This window comes from Aythya marila (genome assembly GCF_965140915.1).
Source record: "Aythya marila genome assembly, chromosome: 5".
NCBI lineage: Eukaryota > Metazoa > Chordata > Aves > Anseriformes > Anatidae > Aythya > Aythya marila.
Genome location: NC_139046.1, coordinates 24,149,429 through 24,174,726, shown reverse-complemented (window position 1 = coordinate 24,174,726; position 25,298 = coordinate 24,149,429). Strand labels below are relative to the sequence as shown.

General features: G+C 43.0%; 2 protein-coding genes across 5 annotated transcripts in view; one reads left to right on the top strand and one right to left on the bottom strand.

The window, feature by feature from the left end:
* The window catches only part of SLC25A21 (solute carrier family 25 member 21), a 251,830-nt gene extending 249,220 nt beyond the window's left edge, over positions 1 to 2,610 (top strand). For all 4 annotated transcript variants that reach the window (XM_082761252.1, XM_082761253.1, XM_082761251.1 and 1 more), the window contains one exon: positions 336 to 2,610. In XM_082761252.1, the coding sequence (XP_082617378.1) occupies positions 336 to 406 (71 nt within the window). In that variant the 3' untranslated portion in view covers positions 407 to 2,610. The remainder of the gene's footprint in view (positions 1 to 335) is intronic.
* Positions 2,611 to 5,719: 3,109 nt separating this feature from the next.
* On the bottom strand, positions 5,720 to 24,499 carry PAX9 (paired box 9; the record flags this gene model as incomplete). Its single annotated transcript, XM_082762825.1, has 5 exons — positions 5,720 to 5,974; positions 15,208 to 15,360; positions 20,427 to 20,566; positions 22,758 to 23,472; positions 24,296 to 24,499. 5 exons carry the CDS (start codon positions 24,497 to 24,499, stop codon positions 5,720 to 5,722), a joined length of 1,467 nt encoding a protein of 488 aa, XP_082618951.1.
* Positions 24,500 to 25,298: the final 799 nt, after the last annotated feature.

Sequence of the window (25,298 nt, the reverse complement as noted above, 5' to 3'; positions counted from 1 at the left end):
CCACAAATATACACGTGTTCACAGATAAAAAGATTCACTTGTAAAAGAACAAACACAAATGAATCTTGCAAAAATGTGAAGAAAAATATCTGAAATACACTGAGGGTAATTTTGATTTAATATAGAAGCTTTTCATATCAACTTTATGGTCTAATATCAAGAAAAATAGATATGGTTCAAGAACTGATGATTTTAATGAATTAGGGAAGTAGTTAGAAATAACTGTTTCGCAAGTAAGGCTTTGCTATATTCTGTCTTATACTACGCATTACAAACTCTACAAAATCTGGAAAATATTTAATTTTGTATGTAGTAAATAATATCTTTTCTTCCAGGTGGCGCGGTGATGCTTTTGGTTTATGAATACGTTTATGCATGGCTTCAGGACACAATTGACTCCAAGTAGTGCTTCTGAAAAATGTACTTTTTAAAACTATATGCATTCTAAAATAGTTTTTAATAAAGTCAAAGTGATTCTCATCATTATAGTTTTGAATGCCATCAGATTATACTGATGTTATTACAGCTCAAAACAGTTCTTTTTTCTCTCAAAACAGGTCTTCAGTTCTTGATCCAAAAAAATATTTAAGCATATGCTTTCCTGTAAGTGCATAAGTAAATAACAGAATTGGTATTTGTAATTTCTTTTTCTGTATCAAGAGAAAATATAAAGGAGACATAGAAACAAGATAATTTTTCGAAGACAAACTGAAAATTGTGGACCTTGAATTATTTCAAGGTCCACATGTCAAATAATGTCAATACATTATTTTTTTCAAAATTACAGCTGGAATGGCAAAATAATGACTTTCAGAGTGTTTTGAAGAAGAAAACTGTAATAATTGGCTGGGACCAGATACTAAGATAGAGTAAATTGACAGCTCCATTTACTCCAGGTTACCAAAACCTAAAAACTGACCTGAATTCTAAAAAGTCTTGTGTCTAGTTTGGGTGCCATTTCCATTCAGCCCAGTATGATTTCAGCAGTGACAGAAGAGTTTCTTAAGTAGTTGGGAGTTGGGATAGAAAAAGAATAGCAGGACTAGCTACAACCTTAGAAAGACTCATGCTGTTAAATGTCCTGCCTGTTCATAGCTGTATATATCATATAAAGCTCACTTAGGTCACAGAAGATAGTGAACATAATTGGTCTGAATAAAGTTACATTCAGGTGTGTGAAGCAACTGCGGGAATCATAGAAGAAATGAGTAAATAAATTAACAGAAAAAAAATATTTTAGGCATGTAAGATCTTACTGAGTTTTTGTCCACCTTCACTATTGCTTAAGAAGATGTCCTATCAGAAAAATGCACCTTGATTACCCCTTTTGGCTGTTTTCACTACTGTGGGGTGGAGAAACAGTGTTCTAGACTGACAGCATATATGTGATCTTAATTAACTAACCATACATCTCAAAGCAATGTGCCTTCCTATAGATAAAAATTATTGCTGTACAGCTAAAATTATTGCTTTTCCCAATCACTGTAAATATCACTATATTTATATTCAGTGAGGTACTCCTATCTTTATTAGCTATTCTAACCACCTCTGTGAAATATTTTTCTGTTATGCTAATTGAAGACAGTTTCATTTCATGCCACTTGACAGTTTCTTCTCAAGAACTCTTTAAGTAACTTAAAATTATGCAGCATTCTGTCATGAAAATGTTCCCTTTATATAAAGGGTTGTTGTCAAATGAATGCATATCTTGCACTTGCTGAAAGTTTCTGTATCACTCCATACTGTATTCACACTTTAAATGTTCTTCCTCTTATGGAGGTTCAATCCTAAAGAAATATCTTTCCAGATTGTTGCTTTAAAATGACAGTTCACATGTAAAGTCTCGTTTCATTAATGTTTTTTTAATGCATTAAAAAGTAACAAATAGCTAAAAATAGACATGCATTTTCAGCACTTTCAAGGATGCTTGTACTGACATGCTCAGTTAACCTCTCTTTTGTCTAAATTTGACAACAGCGATTTCTCATACCTATTCTACTTCATATATAAAATCAATTAAATTAGCTGTGTTGCAGTTTGTAATTTTAAGGAAAATGTTCATTGTTACACTTCATTATCAGTACTTAGCAAAAGAGAAGACACTACTAAGATCATTTTGAAAGTGAAAAGCAAAATGCTTCATAATTAGTCTTTTATTAATTTAGGGCATTCAAAATATAAAAATAAAAGACTTTAGACATACTGTATATACATATATAGCCTTCGGGTTTACATCCTTTCCAACGTGATTTTTTTCAGTTAATATCTCAGCCTGATCCTTGATAAAAAGAGAACCATTAGAAATCAGAAAACACAGCATTGTTTTAGAAAATAAACCAATGAATGTGCCTTTTTTATGTCTCTTCCAGGCCAATCCACCATCGCTCCTGGTGTAATATGAGGTCAGAATCAATTTTACACCAGGATCATGCAAACACTGTGGGGCTGTCACAAAAGGGAGTATTAGGCTTCACTGATTTATTTGAAAACATTTAATGCTCTAGGAATGGAGTCTAGGCTTTTTGTACTAAAAACTTAAATTCTGCACTCATGTATACTGCACATCTCCCAGGTTAACCCATTCAGCTCAGTGAGTTCATTCCAGATTTATACCCCTGTTTTTTACAACAGCAGATGACTTCTATTTATTACTTGAAAAACAATTTATCTTTTTTTCCTTTGTTTATTGTAAAGTAGCTTAAACTTGTATGGCTAATAAGCTAACATGCTGTGGTTTTCAGTTTACCCATGAGTATAAGCAGTAAGAAGAGTCCTTGGGCAAAGAAATATTGTTCATCATAGGTTTATATTAAAAAAATAGTTATGAAATCTGACCAACAAAAAGCCAGTCACCAAGGGCCAAGGTCAGGCACCTTTGCTCATTCTGAGCGACACTTCCTGCATGCAGTCCTACTGACTTTCCACACAGGTATAAGGTGGTATTTACAACAGGCAAATGCATGAAGCATAAACTGTACTGAAACAAGCAAACAGAAAAAAAAAAATAGTTAATGATGGTGTGTGTGTGTGTGTGTGTGTGTGTTCACAGATGAAGATTAATTAATAAAATGTCTTGTCCTGGCTTTAAAAAATTATCCCAATTAAGATGAAGACAAGATAATTCAAGCAACTCATACAAGCTGAGGAACTGTTCTTCTATCTTCCAAAACACACTAATGCCTCATGGGAATCTCTGATAAGAAGACATATCCCATAAATTTCCTTGTTGCACTGGAAAATATGGAAAACTTTTAACATAGGTGCACTTCATTCCAGGTTTGTGAATCCTTGGAGCTCAAAAATCTGCGCTTTGGAAGGCTGCTTGTCTTTTATCTTTTAATCACTTTTTCTTTAGATGTATATTGCCTATGTTGCATGGGTAACAATAGGTAGACTTTATCAATAATTCCATTATCCAGGAAAGAAAAGGTTGAAAGGTAAAATTCTATTGTCAACTAAATCAGTTATTGGCTCATGATCTTTTCCTTTTTTTTTTCTTTAAGTCCTATTTTATTTTTAGTGAAGAGCTAGTCTACAGTTAAACCAATTACTTTTTCATGGTGTTAGGGCTGCATAAACTTTTATCTTATTTCAACTTTATGTAAAAACAGAATAGGATCAGTCACCTTACTAATAGTATGGCAGTGTGGAAATACACTTGTGTGCAAATTTCATTGCAAGTAGTGGTTTCCAGCAAACAGTCTTTTAAAAAGTGTTCTACTGAATAGCAATGGCTTAAGCATCTCACTAAAGCTAACCAGCTGTAGAATTCCTTTGCTGTACTGAGGCCTGAGAGTATGGGATCACATTCAAGATCAGATCTTTCTTTCCTTTTGGCCATAATACAATACCTGTGTTCTTTACAGAAATACTGTTCAGTTGACTATTTTTTAAAGTAAAAAGCAAGGATGGCTGCAATAAGTGGATTCCATCTGTATTTCAGTGGATTTACTGTACACAACATTTGTACTGATTACTTCTATTGTTAGGAAAATTTGTCCACTGTTGTCTAGTGATGAAACCTGGAAATCTACAAAGAGAGGAATGTATTTTAAGAGAGGACTGTAGTTTACCTTACCAATGAATGAATGTTTAATATTGTATGTAGATAGAGCAATACTTGAAGAATGACGTTTTCTCCTTTGTTTTAACCATCTTTGCTGTAATTTAAGCTATTGCACAACATTTATAAAAATACACAATATATTAACATTCTATGAAGGATATGAAATCTCACACCAATCTTAATATTTTTTTCCATGTTCATATTCTGAACATACCTACAGCATGTGGAAAGCATTCTGGAATAATATTCAGAACTTTATTATTGCCCAAGGAAAACAGGTAAATTTTCGAAGATCAGAATGTTAGCTCTCTTGGGATAGAAGTTAAGAAGGTTTAAAGCAAGATAACTAGGACAGAGTACTTGCCACTGGATACAGAAATCTAGAAAGGGAACTTGTTAATATTAAATAATATCTGTGTTTGTAGCACCACCACCATTATACCTACAAGGGAAAAAAAATGATTCAGAACAACATTGTAAATTTCACCAGGAGCCATATTTTACAATCATTAAAGCAGAAATTAAAGACAACTTCTTAAATTAAAAAAAAAAAAAAAAAAAAACATAATCTTGGGGCCAAAAATGCTGAACACAAGTGAGCTGACAATGACAGTATGATTCTGTTTCACAGTGGTTTTGCTAACTTACATGGCTTTGTAAGCATCCTTGCACGTTTCACACTAACAGCATTTTTTTCTCTTCAGAATTCAGTTTTGTTCAGATATTTTCCACCCATTTCTGTTTCTGTACTTAACATGGATGTGGTATTTCGTGAACATGGGAGGCTGGGTGCAACTGGGGAGTGTTTATTGACTGGATTTTTGCCTTTGAATCTTCTGCTAAAGAAATAACTGTATTTCATAAGATGGTGAAGCCTCACACAAAAACATGATGAAAAAAACTTACCTAAACTTCATCACCTGAGGCTATCACCCCACCACACAAAGACACAGAAAATAGCTAGAAAGTCACCTTTTTAACTTCCAAGAAAGAAAAAAAAAAAAAAAAAAAAAAAAAAAAAAGTAAATGTACTGGGAAGTGAAAACAAATGCTGTCAAAAGCCTATATTTACAAATGGATAAAAGTACTAATGTATTACTGCCACTGATGACGAAATGCCAGAAGAATCTGAGAGCTGCACATTGCCTTGGTTCTATATTTGATTACCAAAACTCAACAAAACAACAAAAAATGTGATCTCTTAATAGCAGTGGATTGCATAACCTCATCAATAAGGAGGTTTGTTCTCTAGAGACAGGTCTTTGGCAAATACCTTCTATTTAGCCACCATTGCTGATTTGAGGCATAGCAGAATTTCCTGTGATGATTTTTCTTTATTGATTTCTACACAAATCTTAATAACAATTGCACATTTAACAAGTCTGTGGTGATTAAGAATAAATACGTGTGGTTTGACCAGAGAACAGTCAGACAAGTTTCCACGAGCCCTTTGAGGGACACAAGATCTTTACTCGGAGAGTGCAAGGACATCAGCACACTCCCCTCTGTTTGTGGTGTTGCCTTCAACTCTTTCAATCCCAAAAGTCCAATGGGATGCAAGTCAGGAGGAGAAATGCCCGGTACCACCAGCACGAGGAGAGCAGTCCATGAGCCAGGCGCCGGGGATGCTCGTCCTGGACACCAGCTCCTGCATCAGAGAGCAGAGGCTGTGACTGAGTGGCTGCCTTCCCTGGCTGTCTGCATGCCCTTGAAAGCCAGTGAGGTGGGGAGGTCGCAGCTGTGCGGGGAGAGTGGCGTGCCTCCGGCATGCTGCCAGCCGTGGCCCGCCATGTAGCCGGAGGGGGCCGCGCTGTATGTCATGTACGGTGAGACTTGGGCTGGTGTGGCATAAGGAGGCATGGCTGGTGCAGACACGAAACTGCCGACAGCTGGAAGGCCGTTGGGTGCCTGAAAGGAAAGGGAGAAATGTTTCTAAGGGAGTAAAACAGTTTAGATATAAGGGAGAAATTCTTCACAGTGAGGGTGGTGAGGCACTGGCACAGGCTGCCCATAGAAGCTGTGGATGCCCCATCCCTGTAGGTGTTCAAGGCCAGGCTGGATGGGGCTTTCAGCACCTGGTCTGGTGGGAGGTGTCCCTGCCCGTGGCAGGGGGGTTGAAGTTAGATGCTCTTTAAGGGTTTCTTCCAACCCAAACCATTCCGAGTCTATGATTCTAAGACAAAACCTATCTGCAATAAAAGAAGCTGCTGAGGCTTTTGTACAAGAACCATGGCTGGTGATGCCCATGTGACAGCAGCCGAGAGCCACCCACCATCATTCCTCTGAATTTCTGTGATGCTGAGGCCCCTTTGTGCTTTGCTTGTAAGACCAGCTACCCTGCATCAGCCCCGCACACCCCTCACAGGAACCCAGCCATGGCCATGACCAGCTGCTTACACTTAGGGAACACATACAAAAAGCAAGGCAAGAACTACTGAGCCTTATTCTGTGTTACTATTATGGTTTAATTGTTACGTAGTCCTGTGTAGAGCTAGGAGTGGGACTCGATGATCCTTGTGGGTCCCTTCCAACTCTGGATATTCAATGATTGTATGAAGGTAGCCTCCTCGTAAGCCTACCTGCCTTCCACCAGCAATGCCAGGGACTCCTTAAGCCCATGGTTGCGTCTCCTGGTGATGTTCAAGAGCTAGTGCTGTATCTATTTGTGATGGACCCATCCTGGCACCTCACCTGCCCCAGCCCCAAAAGGCTCAGCCCTGAGCTGCAGCAGGCAGGCGTGGGCATGGATCCCGGCACAACGTTCCCCGGAGCGGAAAGGTAACAAGCAGCTGGGGGGATGGGAACATCTGAAACTCTTTGGTAACTGTTTGCTCAGAGCATGAGTCAGAATTGTAGTATTATTACTGATGATGTCTTTTAAAATCTGTTTTCTAGGTATCTGGATATACCCTTGCAAAGGTTCTTTGCCCACAGCTTCTCCAGGTTTCAATAAGGCTTCTGTGCACAAAGCAATTACAGGGCTGGGTCCTTTCCTGCAAGCTATTTTCCTAGGTCCTCCCTAGGCTAGGGAGAAGGGTTTCTATTTAAATAAAGAAGGGAGAGTCCTTCAGTCTACCAGGGTAGGATTTCACAATGAATGACTCCTTATTTAAATTTAAAAAAAAAAAAAAAAAAAATCAGTGGTTTATTTCACACCCTATAAATGTTTCTTCAGCAGAACGGGAACAAAACAGGATCATTTATCTTGCTTAGGTTTTAATTTGTGTACTGTTTATGTTTTAGGATTTCTGGTGGTATCTTTTTCCCAGAAAGATTTTCTATCTGGGTATGAAAGAGCAAGTATCAATTCAGTAAATCATGTCGTGTCTGCCAATTTTGCAGAGATTTAATCACCTGGTAAAAATGGACCTAATCCGGACAGTGCAGAGTTGAGAAATTAAACAGACTTTTGTTCCTGCTAAAACTTCATTCAATGTTAACGTTTCGCTTATCAATCTGTCTAGATTGCACCTGCCTAAATTTCCAGTATTTATCTCCATAAACAATGCTGGCCTAGTTTCAGGTTTGTTTTTCCTACCAGTGTAACTCAGTTCCACTGACTGGACTGTCCTCTCATTGCCACTTGGGAAAACAAGCAGTAATCCTGCTGGAGTCAATATAAATGTGTACACCAATCTAAAACAGCAGGAGACAGTGAGGGGATTTCAGCCATAAGCTTCAAATAGGGATATTAATTAGTACAAAACATACAGCTGCAGCAGCAGCAACATAATTGTCATTCCAAATACATAAACACTTTGTTGAGGCTGAACTTGCCTTATTCTTTTGAAAATCCAAATATGTGACCTGACCTTCAACTCCAATTACACATCCCCTACTGTGTCTCAGAATTACACTTTAGCCTTGGTTGTAAGCATCAGTGTTTGCAACAATACTAATTAATACAAACCCTTAAATAATTGCACTGTAAATTAGTACACTTCTTAAATCACGTGGAAAATTATTTCACTGAATTTACCAGAAAGTAAAAAGTGCAACAGGTCCTATATAGCAGCTGTTCTCTAAGCTCCCTGACTCTTCTATTGTGCAAATGCTTTTCAGCAGCATATGAAACAAGAAAAGAGCACCTCTCTATTTTTTCTGACAGCAACAAAAAACTTTTCACAGGGGCAGTAGAGCCATTAGAGGTGGGTTGTAGCGCTGGGATATCAAGACCCACAACCTAGAGCGATACTGCAGGGAGAAGTACAGAAACCCTGACAGAGGGATGGAAAAAGACCTGGGGCAAGTCCCTGGGGAGTCTCATAGCCGGTGCAGCAGCACAGGACAGCCAAACCTCCAGCCCCTGAGGCTCAGAAGAGGTTGTTTGGACTCTGTAATGCCACCCTGCTCCTCCAGGCTTGCCCACTTCCAAGCAGGTTGGTGCCAAGCAGTGGGCTCAAGGATGAAAGCCCTGTTTTAAGTAGGATTCCTCAGCACAAATGGTCATGTCCTTTGGTTGTGCCTTTGCAAGAATTCCCCCTAGGCTACAGAGAAGTCATATGTCCCTCCAGCTTCCTGCATTGTGGCTGCTCTCCTCTATCACAGGTGGTTCTGGGAAAAGTCAGGCTCCTCATTTGCCATGGAGAAGAGAAATGCTTCCCATATGCTATACAGACTGCTGTGCTATAGGATGCTCTCCAAACACTGGCGCTTCCTCCTAAAACTCTTTAGAAAAGGCAGATGCTCTAACAGCACCTCATCAGAGGAAAAATAAGTGCTTAGGCTATGACTGCATCCTTCAAAGCTGTGTGCAGTGCTGACTTATGCTGAGTTGAAATACCACTTGATGCAATCGCTTTGCCAAGCATCTCTACACACCCTGCTATCACAGGCCAAGTGTGTATGGGTAGTGCCATCAGTGAGAAAGGCAACTTTTTGTCCTCAAAAAATGAATTTCTGTTATGTCCAACCCTAAACTGCCTCCAGACAAATATATATATAGAGAGAGAGAGAGAGAGAGAGAGAGACAGAAAGAGAGAGAAAGATGGTGACTATGTCTACATGTGTAAATAAAATAGACCAGCGCCAACTCTCTGGTCAGAGTTGTGTCACACAATACCTGTCTCTACAGTTCACTTTCCTTCTGCCTAAAACTGGAAGGTCTTGTACACACAGTCTGCTGGGAAGGGTCCCTGGGCTGTGCCCTGCCAGACCCCATGCTGAGGGGCATGCTTTTCTTAAATCACAGCTGTGATAACTGATGTTTTCATGGCATCTAACTGTTTGGAATCTGAGGAAGATCTTGCCCTAAAACCAGAGGCCAAAACATGGAGACACTTGCGACCTCCAGTTGTGACCTGCCAGAAGCCACCAACACTTGAAAGCTATTGTCTCTGCCTCGCTGAATAAAAGAATCACTCTGATTTTATTTCCAGGGTTACAAAGCTTTACTGCTCAAAGACATGAAGATATGAATGCCAATCGATGTCTCAAGGAAAACAGGCAGCACTGGGGTGGGTAAGGACTGGCCCAGCACAGAGCATGGTTCTGCTCCAGCAGATGTTTGAGCTCTCCTGGCAAAGCAGACAGAGGCTTATTCTAGTCCAAATGTAAAACTGAGGGGCTGGAGAAAACCTCACCTTGCATGACTTAAAACTGTGCTACTAAAATAAATAAATAAATAAATTCATCTCTGACTTTCATCATTGAATGACTTGGTACAATAATTTTAACCACAGTGGTCTTTGCTTCTAAACAGCTTTAGATACAACGTGTAGGTTATCAGGAGGGTTGAATCTTGTCTGTCAATCTGGCACTTTTTACAAACACGACATTCGCTTAAAATAAATGGAGGGGATTAAGTTCCACAAGCCTGTATATACTGGATGAATAATTCATCCTGTAGTATTTCAATCAGAGGAAATGAACACCAAAATCTAAACATTCATAATTAGGAGTGCGAAAACCCCATTGTGATTATGAATTTTTAAAACCCTTAGAACTTGTTTTAAATGCAGAGCTTCTTGAACCTTGTTTTTAAGTTTTATAAACATTTTTTTTCCTTAATTTAAACCATTGCCTTTCAAGGGAAACAATTTAAAAAGCAAGCAAACAAACAAACATGTAGTTCTAACTGATGGAGAACCTCTGCTGTGGGAATGATTAGGGTTCCTATTTGCAGTACTTTACTGCCTGGCTTCTACAAAGACCAGAGGGAAATATTTGCTCTGCATTGCTGCCTCTACTGATGTTTTGAAGTAACTGACGGAGTAAGTATTTCCAAATTTTAGAGCTGCGTTCTCAACCTACAACACGTGACCTCCAAATGATTTGTAAATTCAGTCAAACATGTTCTCACAAAGATACCTGCATAACAACTGTCAGATCAGGATCACAAGTTCAGTCTCGTGCTGTTCTACTGCGTTACTGCTGATATGCGCCAGTGCAAGTCAAAGGAATATCCAAGACACAATAAAAAGCCAAAGCAACTTAAAGTGACATTTTATGTGATATAAAATGATGATGCTGAAGCAAATGACTGTGTGCATTTTCACCAGTGAAGGAGTTGACTCAGTAGTTTTAACCCAAGGACTTTTACTTTTAGACACTCTAGATACAATACATTGTTTTCAGTGTGATTGGATTTGGGATATAAAGGGGTGGGTAGCTGAAAAGCAAGTCTAGACCCAAGCCTGCTTGGGATTGTCTTTGGAACAAATAATTTCCACCAGCTGTTTAGATTCCTAAAAGTCAGAACCTGAGATAGACCCCCACAACTCAATTTCTGTTAAGAAGGTTATGCTGGTGTAACTTGCCATACAGTTTCAGACTCCTCTCCTGTATTTTAGGAGACAGGATATAAACTTTCTTCACAAACGTCCTAAACAAGCCATGCCAGACAAGCAATGTGACTTTTTTTGTCTGCCTTGGCTATGTTAACACCAAAGAAAACACAAGCTAGATTCCACTTTCACGTATAAATTCAAATTCTATATAGATATATCTATATTTTATATCTCTCTGTAACTGAGTGACATCATTTTGTTTCATCCCTTGTCTGCTTTTCATTCTCTGCATTTTGCTTGCTAGATATGTTCTATGAACATCCAAATTAGATCATCTCCCTGTGATCCTTTCACAAGTAGGAAATCTTTCGTAAGATGACCCAGAGTCACTTAATTTTCCTCAGAAACAGCATTCCAAATTGTAAACTTGCATTTCGGTTAGCTATTATTAATAGCAATCATGTGAATGACCTCATTCCAAGTTTACATGAATACAAACGTGAGGTGGATGCCACCTCGGTTTTATAGTCTAACTCCACAGTAAGCGTTCAAAAGAATGTAAATGATTCTTCTTATTTTAAAGTAATTGTTTCCAATGATTTGAGTCATCTGCCCATTGTAATGCAATTGCTACAATATTGTTTTACAGAGATAGTTTTCTATATTGACTAAGTGTATGTTTTGTGGAAGTATTCAAAACACTTATGAAAAGAAAAAAAAAGCGTTTCTGGAGAAACAACTTTGGCTTCAAGACCAAGCTAGCTAATTTGACAGCCCTAATGAGCTTGGACAGTGAGTCAGACCAAGCTCCCCTGCAGGAACCAGCAGCAGTTCTGCCTGTGTCACAGAGGAACACACCTCTGGTGAGTTAGGCTGCTGCTTCATACGTATTTCCTAACTCTAACTCTGCCTTGGATGGAAGGAACCCTCCCTGTCATTGGATCAGCAAGCTCAGCGATTGCCTTTATCCTCCAGCCCAGGGCCTTTCCCCGAGAGCAAATGAAACAGATCTCTGGAGGCATCAACACAGCGCTACTGAAAGCAGCAGCTCCCCCACAAAATGGAGAGCTGGCAGCAGCTTAACTACAGCAGCACTACCAGAGCTCCACAAACAGATGCTCTCTTGCTGCTCATTTTTCAAAACGAAAAGCTTAAACAATTTCTGGAAACACCAAATGTTCTCCGAATGTCCTGAAAACACACGACAGGGTAGCTACTGGAGGAATCATTTTTTCCACAGCAAAGGAAAAGCATAGCATGGAACTGAGCTGAATATCTAGTCCTTCAATCAGAAGAGCAAATTGCCTAAAAACCCAGAGGATATCTAATGTTCGTAGTGACGTGCACATAATCAGTCAAAACAGTTACAACAACAAAACTAGGAGCAATCAAATGCAAACTACAAACATAAAGGAAGCAAACCTGCTAAATCTCCCTTTTTAATTGGAGGTTAAATATGATTTATAAATCAAACCAACAGATAGGATCCCAGGGGAAGAGTAAACAAATTTTCCAAGTAAAACATCAGCAGCAGGCACGTAATGGAAATCTCATTTCAGAAAACAGCATTACCTAAAGATATAAGTAATACACCTAAGTTTCTTTTAAGCTTTTAAAATAACTTTAAAAATAGAATAGTAGAATGACATTTAAAAATATTTTGGTACAGATTGTAGTTACCTAAATTAGAATTAAATTCTGAAGTTACTATTCAGTACTTCAATGGGAAAAATGACATGATCCTACAAACACTCATCATCATCCCCCTGAAATTAACATGCTCACACAGGTAAGTCACAGTAACCTAAAGAATAAGGGCTACAGAAATGAGCAGTGAACAAATTTATCCAATTCATGATAACTTTTCATTCAGAATCTAATTTAAAAAAAATAATAATAAAATTGCTAAGATGGCAGAGTACATGTGATAACTTAGTCAGAGCTGATTCCGCAAACCACAGTTTAGGGACATTTTCTAATACTGAAAATTTTTCCAAAAATCTTTTCATAGCTTTTATTTCATAGCATTTATTAAACTGTATCCATATTCTTATATGAATTAACTTTTTTTATTTTACATGCTCCCACTTCCATTTTCTGATAATGCCGCTGTAAGCAGAAGAGACTAGAATGGACTCTGAAAAGTGAAAACATTTTCATCAAATAATTGTGATGTCCAAAATACCCTTGAATAGATGGGGGAACATTTTGTAGGTAGGATATTACTTTGAAATATATGCCCTAATTTTCAATAAAGATTGGGCAGAGGTAACACACTGGAATTGAGGAGCTTTTAACATAACACATGGGCAAGATGTTTACAGTCAGTCTGTCACTCCACTGAGCTGGGTTGATTCCCAGAAGTCTGGGCTTTGAAAAATAGGAAGAAAACTTTCAAGGATGGGGAGTTACAGGATCCCTCTTTCACTGTAAGTTGTATGCTGATATTCTATTTGAAGGCACAATTAAAACAGAGTTATATGCATGCTTAAGTGCTTTAAGATTGCAAACATAATTAGTTATCCAATCCTACATCATCTCTCTTACATTGATGCTTTTTTCTTTACAACTATTTTTCTGATTACTAAATTCAATAGTCCTTGCATTACACTGTACCACATGAGCAAATCACACTACTTCCTTCTAAAATAAAACTTCATTCCCTTAATAATGAGCAGATCCTATTCCCTGCATTTAATGTGCTTTTTTATTAACTTAAAGTTGTTTCCTTTACTTGTAGGCAAACCCAGCTGCACTGAATAACACAGAAATCAGATAGGATCAATTGAGTGTTTTAACTATATTTGCGACATGCATCAAAATCACTCTTAATTATATTTTCTTATCAAATTTTAAATCTCAGCCTCTTCGGGGAAATAAAAACCCACTTTTGGAAATATAACTTGAATTTACACACTATCACTGATCCTTTCCTAAAGGAGCCAGGGGCATTTTACATCTTTTCCAAAACAAACTACAACAGAAGAAAAAAAAAATACTCTTTCACAAAGACTTAAACAGATAAAAACAACCTGAGGAATCCACTACAAAAACAGCAGAGGGAAGAAGAGGCAGGAGAAAAAAACACGAGACAAAGCAGACTGAGGGAAACCTGAGTGCGAGGGAGAAGTGGGAGCAAGCGTTTTAGATACTTCTTCAGAAGAGGTGGTTTTTCACAGTGAAGTGATTTCTACCTCATACGGCACACCGGGCACACACTACAATGCCTGCCTAAAATGTCTCCCAAAAGCAGAGTATTATGCAAGGGTTGTATGTTCACCGAATGGTTTCCATTCCAGTTTAGGAAGGACGATGTAAGTGGAAGTCACTGCCTTTTCAATGAAAGTGTTGGCTCTTGGATTGCCTTCTGGTATTTAGCAAACCTCACAATTGAGCTACCTCAAACTAATGTGAAAAAAAAAAAAATCTATTTGCTCTGAGTACAAAGCTCAATTGCAATAACGAAGACACAACTTTAGCCTCCCATAGACACATATACTGTGCTTACTAGGACAAAAGAAAAGCTCAGGAAAAACCATGCCGTGTGAACAAACTCCCCTGAGTAGGAACTAGGAACAGATTCCCATAGTTTTAGAACAGATTTGCACAACAATTCCCCCCTGGTATTTTGGCAAAAATACGGAGTAGGGCAGGGCAACTATGGACATTAAACAAGCAAATACAATGAAAAGAATAAACATTTGTTCTTTCTACAATGATGTACTAAACTATGATTTTTTAGCAAAAAGCTCCACAAAAAAAAAAAAAAAAGCCTTCTGTATATAATATAATTAACAATTTGTTGTAATTTAAATAAAGGGTATACGTATTTAAATATTGGGTTATTTAAGGTTATTTAAGGTTGAGGCTGTGAGGTTGGCAGAAGGAGATGTTACAGACACAGAGACATCAGAGAGCTTCGTTCTAGCTGGACCTTGGGTAAATATGGGAACAAACAGGACACATCCCCATTTTGTCCTCTTTAAGGAGAGGCAAAACTGCACTCCCTTTGTCTAACAAATCTCTGATGCTGTAGAGGCCATTACTGGGAAGCTATCAAGTTAAGGAAGGTGAAATCACAGCCCATCAATCATTGAATGACCATCATCATTGTGATTAGGCAAACAGGCAATCCCTAATAAACAATCAATTGCCACAACAGATAATTTCAAACACACTGTACAGTCTTTATCTACTTTCCACTCTCCTGCAAGTACCAGAAGACTGAAGAGATGAAATTCTATCTGGTCCCCTTGTCCCAACACTCTGCTCCTTTGCTGAGTGAGGGATCTCCCACCTCTTGCTTTCCAGTCCATGGTCCTGTTTGTCACAGCAGAGCTCCTGGCTGCTTGGGGCCCTTTGAGCAGAGGGTGCTCAGCGTGCAATTTGAGTGTCATTACACCATTCACTCACCTCTCTGACTTTCTTTATTAGTTTCATCCGGGTGGAGTGCCCTGAAGCCATGTGGGTTGGTGGACAGGGCACTGTGTTTTGGCCGTGGAAGCAGGTGGCCAGTAAGAGGCAGGTCTCACAAATGGGGTTCGAATGGGGTGCCATCCAGATCACCTGGGAAGGAATCGGGTGCATGTAGTGGGATCAGCTCATCCCCCTCACCCACAACATGCATTGACATGGATGCCTAGACCTCAAACAAGCCACCTTAAGTGACAATATTTTAATAATAGGCACTGGTCTGGAGACAATAAGACAGAACCTGAGTCTCCAAGACAAGGTGAGAACCCTTGCACTAGACAGGAACTCTGCTTACAATTCTCGGTCATACATCAGGGAAGCTAATATTTCCCTCTCCTTAATACCAGCCCCTTCCCTGGGTATGGGTTGGGAGCAGGGAGTCTAGACCTTTATCCTTATGGATTTTACACTTATCCATAATAGGAGTCCAAATCTCTGAATCCTGAGTTAGAAAATAAGATGCCAAACAAGCAATCTGCAAATGAAATTTTGCAATAAATAATCTGTGTAGAACGGTCATGTAACTGGCCATAACATTTAAAGTTAGTGTCATCTTGCTCCCAAAGAAGTAATTATATGCCACAGGTTCTAAGTAGTGTAAATAAAAACAATTACAAATGCTTTGGCCACTACATATATAGTTCATTGTTCATCTACAGTCAAAGATCAGGAAAATAAAATAAATATTTACATTGCCTATACTTTCTATGTAAATAGTTGTCCAGAATTGCACCCACAATTATTTTCAATCGCTTGCCCTAAAATGGAGCTTTCTTTTTTATGCTGCAAGCACATGGAGCTCATGATCGCCTAATCAGAACACAACTGAAGAACAAGAGGCACTATCCCAGCAAGCTGAAAAGTCAAGGCAGTAACAGCTGAGGAAGTTTTGCTGAGGCAGTTTTGCTGAGGCAGAGGTGAAGGGGTTGCTACTTGGGGTCTGCCCAGTATGTCAGAGGAAGATGTCACCTGAGGCACGTTCACAAACCCCTTTTAATTAAGACGAGTGTTTTCAGCAACTCCAGTAGGTTTGGTTTTGGGCCTCCTAACAGCTCAGCCTTTCCATAAGCAAGCTTGCAACAACCACTTGCTCTTAGATCCCAGTTACAAACATATTTCTGTTAATGAGTATCAGCTCCCTTTGGCAATGTGCACATCTACTTCCTGCAAGGCACACAAAAAATATAATTCTGAGAAAAAATATTTCCAAAGCCATTTGCTTCTCGACAAATTGTACAGGCATATGCCAGATCTTCTGTATTTTCATACATGTGCAAGTACAAACTGCAGTTCTTTCACTTTACATGTCCCTGAGGTTAGTCCAAAAAGTCACAAGTACAAGATGGCCGAAAACTGCATTTTAAATATGATACATACGTATTAAATAGTGTCATTTCAAATGCAGGGTACAAACGGCTTTGAATTCCAGTGATTTCAGCTGATATTTGTTTTTCAAATGCACCCATTAGTATAAGCTGCTTAATGCATAAAATGCTCAGAATATTCGTTCTTTGTGTTAATAATATAATTACCCATGAAAGCCTTCCCCCCAACACCACACTGAATGGGCCTCTCAGTATAAATAGTGGAATGTAACTGAGCTCTGTATGAAACATGTATGACCTAAAACTGTCAAGCTCTCAGAAAAATCTATTTTACCTTTTTTTTTTCTCTGATTCACAGTTGCTCTGTTTGCAACGCTGTATGACAAGAGAAATGTGTAGCAGTATTGCAGTGGGAAAATGTAATGCGGTTACTTACAATGAAATGACAATTTGGGCATCAGGTAATTAAAATTGAAAAGAAGCTTTACAAGGCATTGCTGTGACTTCCTGTGCAGTTTTTGGTACAGAATGACAGACTGCCAGGCAGAGCTCTCAAAATCCCCAAGCCCAAATACCAAACAACATTGCAAACAAAGGCCCAGCGACACCAGGAAATTAATAACACTTAACGTGAAAAATGTTCTACATTCAGTTCAGTTTCATGTTAAACGAGTGTGACTACATATTGCTGAGGCAAAAATTTAAAGCCTTCCTGCCTCTTTTGCGCAATCCTTTCCCAGACCGAATTGCCACTGGCGTGGGGCAGGGGAGGAAAAGCAGCCATTTGAGCTGGTTTTTGAGATCAGCCCTGGCTGACAAGTGTGGGAGTTCAATGGGAGCTCTGCCTGAACAAAAGGCTACAGGATCCCATGTGTTGAAACAAGCGTTTCACTTAGAAGAAGGGTGCAAATGTATATGGTTTAAAAGTACAGAACATTTTGTTCTTCGGGCTCAATTTTTCTAGTCTTGCTCATGCAGAGGGAATTTCCAGGGGCCTTCTTGAGAGGTAAAATATCTTCCATGATTAAGGCTGGAGGAGCAAGTCCTTCACCCACCTAGCAGCTATGGAGCTGCTTGCAAGCTGTGGGCAGGTGAATATGTCTTGCATGCTGCAGATGCTTAAAATTTATAGCTGATATTAGTTAGAAACAGCAGAATTCCCTACAGGTCCCACAGAATCCTTCATTAATGTGCTTTCAGAGCACATTCCCTCTGCTCCTGTTGTGTAACTGGAAAGCCTAAGTAAAACACACTCTCTCGATTCCCTGCTGCTCTACTCCTGCTGTAGTCTCCGCTGAGTTTGGTTATACAGATATAAAGCTGGAGTAAGTATTACAGACCAGCCACTTCTCTTCTCCAGGGGAAATCCGCTGTCTGCCTTCTTAAGACACAGTATTCACAATGAGCTTTGTACAGAGGAGATGAGGAAAATAACATTTACCCTGAAGTCCAAAGGCACAGCCTATTTCACTGTAATCCTTCTGGCATGTAAATTATCGCTATGGCTTCTCCATTTTCCACCACTCCAGCTACCTGTTTGCTGGATCTGTATAAATGAACCAATGTTCTCTCCTTCCCTCTGCTCATCTATTTACATACGAAGCAGTACACGTTGTGAAAGACTATGGAAAGATCCAAGGACGTGTATTTGGCAAGACTTAACTGTAACAGAACATCACCCCAGGTTCCCTGTGCTTCAGTGAACAGACAGCTAAGTCAGTTCTACATGTAGCAAGAATTTGGTTCATAAATTTCACTTTGCACCTTGTCGGAACAAATCTTTTGTCAAAAAAATAAGAAAGCAAAAACTGAAAAAAATCACATTTTCACATCCTTAATTGGCATTAATTTTCTTTGAATACATTCTCTAGTAAGCAAGTCTGAATACTAAGTGAATAGATTGGTGTATAGTTCAGAAATTTCCAAAATCTATTAATATGTATTGTTTGTGGGGGAAATCTCCTTTTTATCTTCTTTAATGAGCATAACTTAGAAAATGACCTTTTCGATAAATGCTTTGTTGTTTGTATGCCCTTCAAAACTCTTTGGACAATGTATTTTGATAAATGAATTCCACTTTATTAATAGAAATTTGCTCAATTTTTAGATAGTGAATATGTTTAAATTACATTTATCAGGCAATCTTTCAGATTGAACAGAACTTTAAAGCAAAACTGGTATTGACAATAGAATAGTGATATATTACCAAGATGAAAGCATAAATATTGAAAGAGTGAAAAAAAGATAAAAAATAGTTTCCAACACTGAAATAGTTTCCAGCACTGAAAATAACCTAATTTACACGATATTGTTCCTCAACGTGCCTGTTGAGATAAATGAGATTCCAAAGGTTTATAATCTATGAACCACTTTCTGTAACTATTTCAGTACAATCATTCATTTGGAAGTGAATGGCCCAGACTGGTGCTTAAGACAAAAAAGCCACAGTACAGCCATCCTCAACAGAATAATGGCAAGGTATTTCCACAATTTTTAGCAAGATTCCTAACAAATTATTCTGATTTGTTTTTGTTGTTGCTTTTAAAGAAGATTGTGGAAGAGTGAATATTAACGTTAATTCTAAATCTAATTCTAGTTTTAACTGCACAGTCATGGCTGGAGTGCAGTGCATATTATATGAAATACGCAATGAACAAAATAATAATGGGATAATAGAAAAACATAATACAAAGCAAGTATAACGCATTAATAGCAGAATATTGTTTGTAAGGCAGAATATATAAAAGTGATTGTTCATCTTTGTGGCCTACGATATGTCCAACTCTGCCTCCTTCACCTCACTGCAAGTATTCATGCACTTTGGACTCAACAATGTGAAAGGGTCTGATTCAGCTACTCTCAGCACCAAACAGGAGATACAAAAACCTCCTCAACGTGGAGTCCGAAACCAGGCACAGAACTCAGCAAATATGTCCAAAGCCTCTGTCCTTGAATAGTGGCATGCTAAGTGGAGATCACAGTTTTTCCTCGAATTCATTACAGCTATAACAAATGAATTGCAGGGAAGGCAACGTTTCTGAGAAACCTGTGTTACATTTTGAAATGTTTCCATCGGATGGAAAAAGTTTTTTTTTTTTTATGTTTTTTTTTTTCTTTCTTTTTTAAAGCCTGTGCTTTCCCAACTAGCAACAGTTGAGTCTTTTATAGCTTTTCTCCTGGCATGAGATTTGATTAGCAAGTACAAGGATTTAGACAGAGATTTGTTAAGTCACAGTTATATTGTGTTGCAATTAAAATGTAGGAAATTCGCAGTCTACTTAAGCGGTTAAAAATGCTTAATGTAGGAAGCAATTACACCTCATTTTCGAATTATTCCCCTGCCTACCGAGCGCAGCGGCCAGTACAGCGCGGCCACCAGGGCGGCGGTGGGCAGCGCCCTGGGACGCCCCCGGCTTTACCTGGCCTGGGGGCGGCTCGGCACGGCGCGGCGGGGGGCAGAAACCCCGGGGGCGGCGCGGCCGGGGCCGGTCGCGGCGGGGACCGGTGCGCGGCGATTCTCGGGTGTCTACTCGGCGGGTTGGGCCAGGCGGCCGCTGCACAACCCGGGAGAGAGGCGGGCCGGGGTCTCCCGAGATGGGGGCTGGCGGCCGCCTGTTCTGGGGGAGGCAGCGGAGGCTGCAGCGAGGCTCTTTCCCGACGTCGCCCCTCCGTGCGGAGTTTTTGGCTCACGACCCAAAAAACCAAGCAGCCGCCCAGCGAATGCCGACACCGGCCTGACACCGGGAGCGGCAGCCCCGGGAAGGGGCCGCAGCCCCGGAGCCGAGCTCAGAGGCCCGGAGCATCACCCCCGCCCGGCCGCCCCTCTCTCTTTACCTGGCTGTACTTGGCCTCCTGCTCCAGGGAGCTCTTCTCCAGCCCGTTCACGGTGTGCTGGGCGGCGGGGGGGAAGCTGTTTCGGCCCAGGCTGCTCCATTCCTCCACCTTGGGGCTGGGGTAAGACGAGGTGTCACTCACTGCGGGAAACACGGAGGGAAGAGGGGATTAGAGGCAGGGGCTGCTTGCTGCGGGCAAACCCCGGCCCCGCTCCCCGGGGGGGGCAGAGCTAAGGGGAGGCCTAAGAGGTGCCCCCTGCACCGTGCTGGGTCTTCCGGCTGCCCCTGGAGGGGGGAATACCGGAGGAGCAGGCGGGCGGGGGGGCGGTGATGTCCCCCGCTCCCCCTGGTGCAGTTGATGGAAGAGCATCCGCGGCCAAGGCCAGAGCTGGCTCGTCCCCGTGTCGCTGCGCGGGTCCCCGCCTGGGGTCTCCAGGATTAATTTGTCCCGTATGTGTGTGAGCGTGTCCGAGGGCAAAGCGTCTCCCCTGGTAGAGAAGTAACCCCAACGCGGCTGCCCAGAGCACCAGGCTCTAAACAAGGTTGGGACCAAACCCAAGAAAACAAAGCAAATAACCAAGCAAAACGCACAGACGATAATAATAAATAAATAATAATGATAAATAAATAATAATAATAATAAAGACAAGAAAAAAATGAAGCAAAGGGAAGAAAGAAGACAAAGGGAGAAAAGCCCTGTCCTTTATGCACATCAGCCGCCGCACGGAAATACGGGGCACGGCCGGGAGCCTGGGCGGGGGGGGGAGAGGATGGGGGTCACGGCCCCTCCAAGCCCCGCAGGAGGGTGCAGGGCTGCGGGCCGCCGTGAGAGCAGGCGTCCGTGCCCCAGCACCCCGCTCGGCCCCGCGCCGAGGCCGGGGAAAAGGCACAAATCTGAAGTTGTCTTAAGAAATTGAGCTCTCTCGGTGAGCGCCCTTTTCTGCTGATCTCACACTTTCCCATGAATAGGGGCTTCCTTTCCGTGTCAGCAAGGTCAGTTTATCCTATAAATCAAGGGCGAGCAGCCCCCATCTGCGGCATCGGCTGCTCAGCAGCCCCAGGTCGGTGCCGGGTAGGGAGGGGGGGAGAGTTTACACCGCAGAAAGATGTGTGCAGCTCCGAGGTCTGAGAGAGACGGGAGAGATGCCGAGACACCCGGCAGTACCGTCAGAGGCCTGCCTGCCAATGTGGTGTTAATAAAAGAGGAACTCACTAAAAATCTCCAGTTCTCATGTGATTGTAATGTTCTCGTTTTCTTTAATGTTCATTGCCAACACTACCTCTCCCTAGCACAGAGCAGAGGTTGCCAGGCGTGTATTTTTAAAGCCGACTCGGAAACATATTTGTTTGTGCCGGCGCGGTCTGAGGATAACAGTGTACCGTGAAGCAAAGGGTGAAGAAGGGCAAAAATTCGTATGTCTGTATAAATAAAACATACTTATGTGAGTATGTATTGCTTGGAAAAAACGCCAGCTTTCGGGGGAAAGAATAATTATTCTGCAATACATAAAGGATCACTTTGCATTTGAAGTGCTGCTGGAACCGGACGACTGCCTTTAAAAACGCAATGAAAACAAAAATCACCCCCCTACCCCCCCGCTAATTGGGAGGGAAGAGTGGGACACAGAGATCGCTGTAGGCAAAGGTTATTTTAGACTGTTGTTTTAACCACATTCACTGTTAGTTCACTGGCAGAGACCGGAGTGGAAAAAATGTCCCTTTCTCTGCGGCAAAGCGTAGCGAGCAGCTGGGAGACATGACACAGTTTCCAGCCGGAGAAGCAAAAAGAAGGTGGAAGGGATACAATGAGCAAATCTTCGGGGTTTCGTTTTCCTGGACCACCGCTTCGAAGGAAAATACAGCATCAGAATTAAAGCAATTAGGTGACATTTGAACTTCCTGCCCGAGCAAATTTGGCCTGATTGCGAAAACTAGAGAAAATGGACTGCTCGCTAACGCCAAGGCGGCGCCTGCGACCCGAGGGAGGCTGCGAGCCCCGTCCCAACGGGGACCGGGAACCACGCGGGCCCCGGGGCCGCCGCACCCCGGGGCCGTTCCCCAAAGCCGGAGTCGACACTTTTCGGGTCACAACGCCACCGGTGACGGCCGGTATTTCCCGTTCACTAGTTCGTCCGCGGCACCCACCCGGACCTCCGACGCGCCCCGGTCACAGGGCACGGCCCCCGGTAAGTTCGGTGCCCAGCTCGGGGCTGGGGAAAACGCAAGAGGCTTCCCGAGGCAAGCCGCGAAAACGCTTTCCGAGCCTCGGAGGGGACGGGGAACAGAGTCTCCGGCCCTGCCCCGCTGTGGCCCCGCGTCCCCCCCTCCTCACCTTGGTCTGTGATGGAGCGGATCCCCAGGATATCCGTCACCGAGTGGGACGACGGCCACGTCCGGGGCATGGCCATGGTGCTGGGAATCGCGGGCACCCCGGGAGGGGTGGGCACCTTGGCTCCCGCAGCGGCGATGGGGCTGGGGTAGGAGTAGATGTGGTTGTAGGGCAGAGCGGGCTGTGGGGGCGGCTGGTGCTGCTTGTAGGAGTCGTAGTGACTCTGCTGAGACAGGTTCCCGATTTTGTTCCGGAGGATGCGGCTGATGGAGCTGACAGACGGCACGTTGTACTTGTCACACACGCCATCGGCCAGCAGGCGATCCCGGATCTCCCAGGCGAAGATGCCCGGATCCCTTTGTTTGTAGGTCCGGATATGTTTTACCACCGTGGGGGTAGTGACCCGAGGCTTGCTGCCTCCGATAGCCCCCGGTAGGATGGAGCCGGTCTCGTTGTAGCGAGCCAGGATTTTGCTGACACAGCCGTGGGAAACGCGGAGCTGCCGGCTAATGTCACACGGTCTGATACCCAGTTGCGCCAGTTCCACAATCCGGAGCCTGATGGCATTAGGCAGGGGTCTCCCGTTGACAAACACCCCACCGAGCTGGTTCACTTCCCCGAAGGCAGGTTCTGCAAGCAAACACACAAACACACCCGTCGGACACGGCCAATGGTTCTGAAGGGGGCGTCTGAACGACTCGTCACCAGAAGGCAGTTGTCACAGCTCGGGGACCCCCCGGACACACCACTCACGCTGCTTTCAAATAGCAGAATATCCCCGAAATTAAAAAGAAAAACATATAATAAAAGAAAGAAAAAAAAATAAAAAAATAAAAAAAAAAAGGAGAAGGCAGGACAAAAGTGGAAGAAAAGAAACGAAAGAAAGAAAAGCCGTGGCAACAAATGTCACATTTCTCCGGACCGTGCATCACGCATATTCTGAAAAAGCACATTCCAGAGACGAAAAGTCGCCTCAATAAGCAAGTCAGCTTTATTGCCACAGGAAGATGAACGTGAAAAAAAAAAAAAAAAAAAAAAAAAAAAAGAAAAGAAAAATAAAAACATTTTCAAAGCCGTGGGGGAGGGGGAGGAAGGAAAAGTAGTTGAGGAAATTCTTTTAAATCTTGGGAGAGGCGAGGGCAACTCGGTGCTTCTGAAAGCCTGGTCGCGACGAACATTTTAAACCTTATTTCTGGTGCTGTTAGCGCCTCTCTCTTAACAGCACAATTACACGAGGCTGTAAAATAAACGTGCTAAAATGTTAACTGCTCAGATCGGTGTCAGGAATAATATACAACGTGCCACAGGCTCCAGCCATCCACTCGCCTGCGATCCTGCCTCGCACTCGCCTAATAACATTAATAATAAACCGAGCAGTCATTAGCTTTCTCTTTTCCCTGCTCCTGACCCTCGGCGCGTTCTTACAACTTGTAGGAACACGAGCAAAGTCAATAAGGGAGCTGCGGCGGCACATGACGGCGCACGGGTGCTCCCTCTCTCTTGACAGCACTTGAACCCTCCTGCAGCTTCCAGCCACTTACCCATTCCTCTGAGCAGGACACCTCTGAGGCTGCCCTAAATCCCGAGTGGAGCCCTAAGCCCCGAGGCGTTCTGCCGGCCTCCCGCGCTGCCGGCCGCCCTAGCCCACCGGGCTCTCTGCTTTCCAGCGCCGAGGCGGCAGGGGCGCGAGGAAAAAGGGCCACAAGGCAATCTGCTTCCCGGCGAGAGAGCCTTGACTTGTGCATTTCAACCTCAGGGCAACGTGGGCAGGGCTGGGCTGGGCAGGGCGCCGCAGCCCATCACTCACCCGAGCCCGCCCCCGGGGGCGGCCCGGCGGCCCAGCCGCCCTCCCAGTGGCCAGGGGAGATGACAGACAGCACGGGCCTGGCGGCCCTTCCGCTCCCTTTCGCAGGCGTGCTCGGCACCTGGCTCCCCAGTACAATAGAAATGCCTATTTAATACCTGCCTGGCGGTAAGTTGCACGCCAAGTGCAATTAATGCCGGGGCGGTGCTGAGTGGGGCTGGCGCTGTGGTAGGGCAGCACCCTGCCAGGGGACGGGGGCGGGCGGGCAGCCCCGAGGGGACGGGAGCCGTCGGGGGGCCGCGCCGTGCCGTGCCGTGCCGTGCCGAGCCGTGTCGGGCAGGGCACAGCGCCGGGCTCCCAGCCCCGCGGCACCGCGGCTGCTGCCGGCCCGGCCTTGCCCCCTCCGCTGAAAGCCGTCGGGGCAGCCGGGGGGATCCTCCCCAGCCCGCTGCCGGGAAAGGAAGGTGTGCCGAAACCGACGAGGGGCTCCCGCGTTTGCTCGCAGACACGGGAGAGGTGTTCTTTGTTTTTAGCCCCCTTGCAATAAAGCTCTTTTTAACTAACGGATGGTTCACGGGTGGTGCAGGAGACGGTAGCGAGCGGCGACGGGCAGGTTATTGCTGGGGGAAACCGCAACGAGGTCGGGACATCGGCTGCAGCATCTCCTCTGCCTGAGGAGACGGGCAGGGGGCTCCCAGCCACCGGGGCTGCTCTTCCCCGGCCGCCAGAGCCCCCCGCGG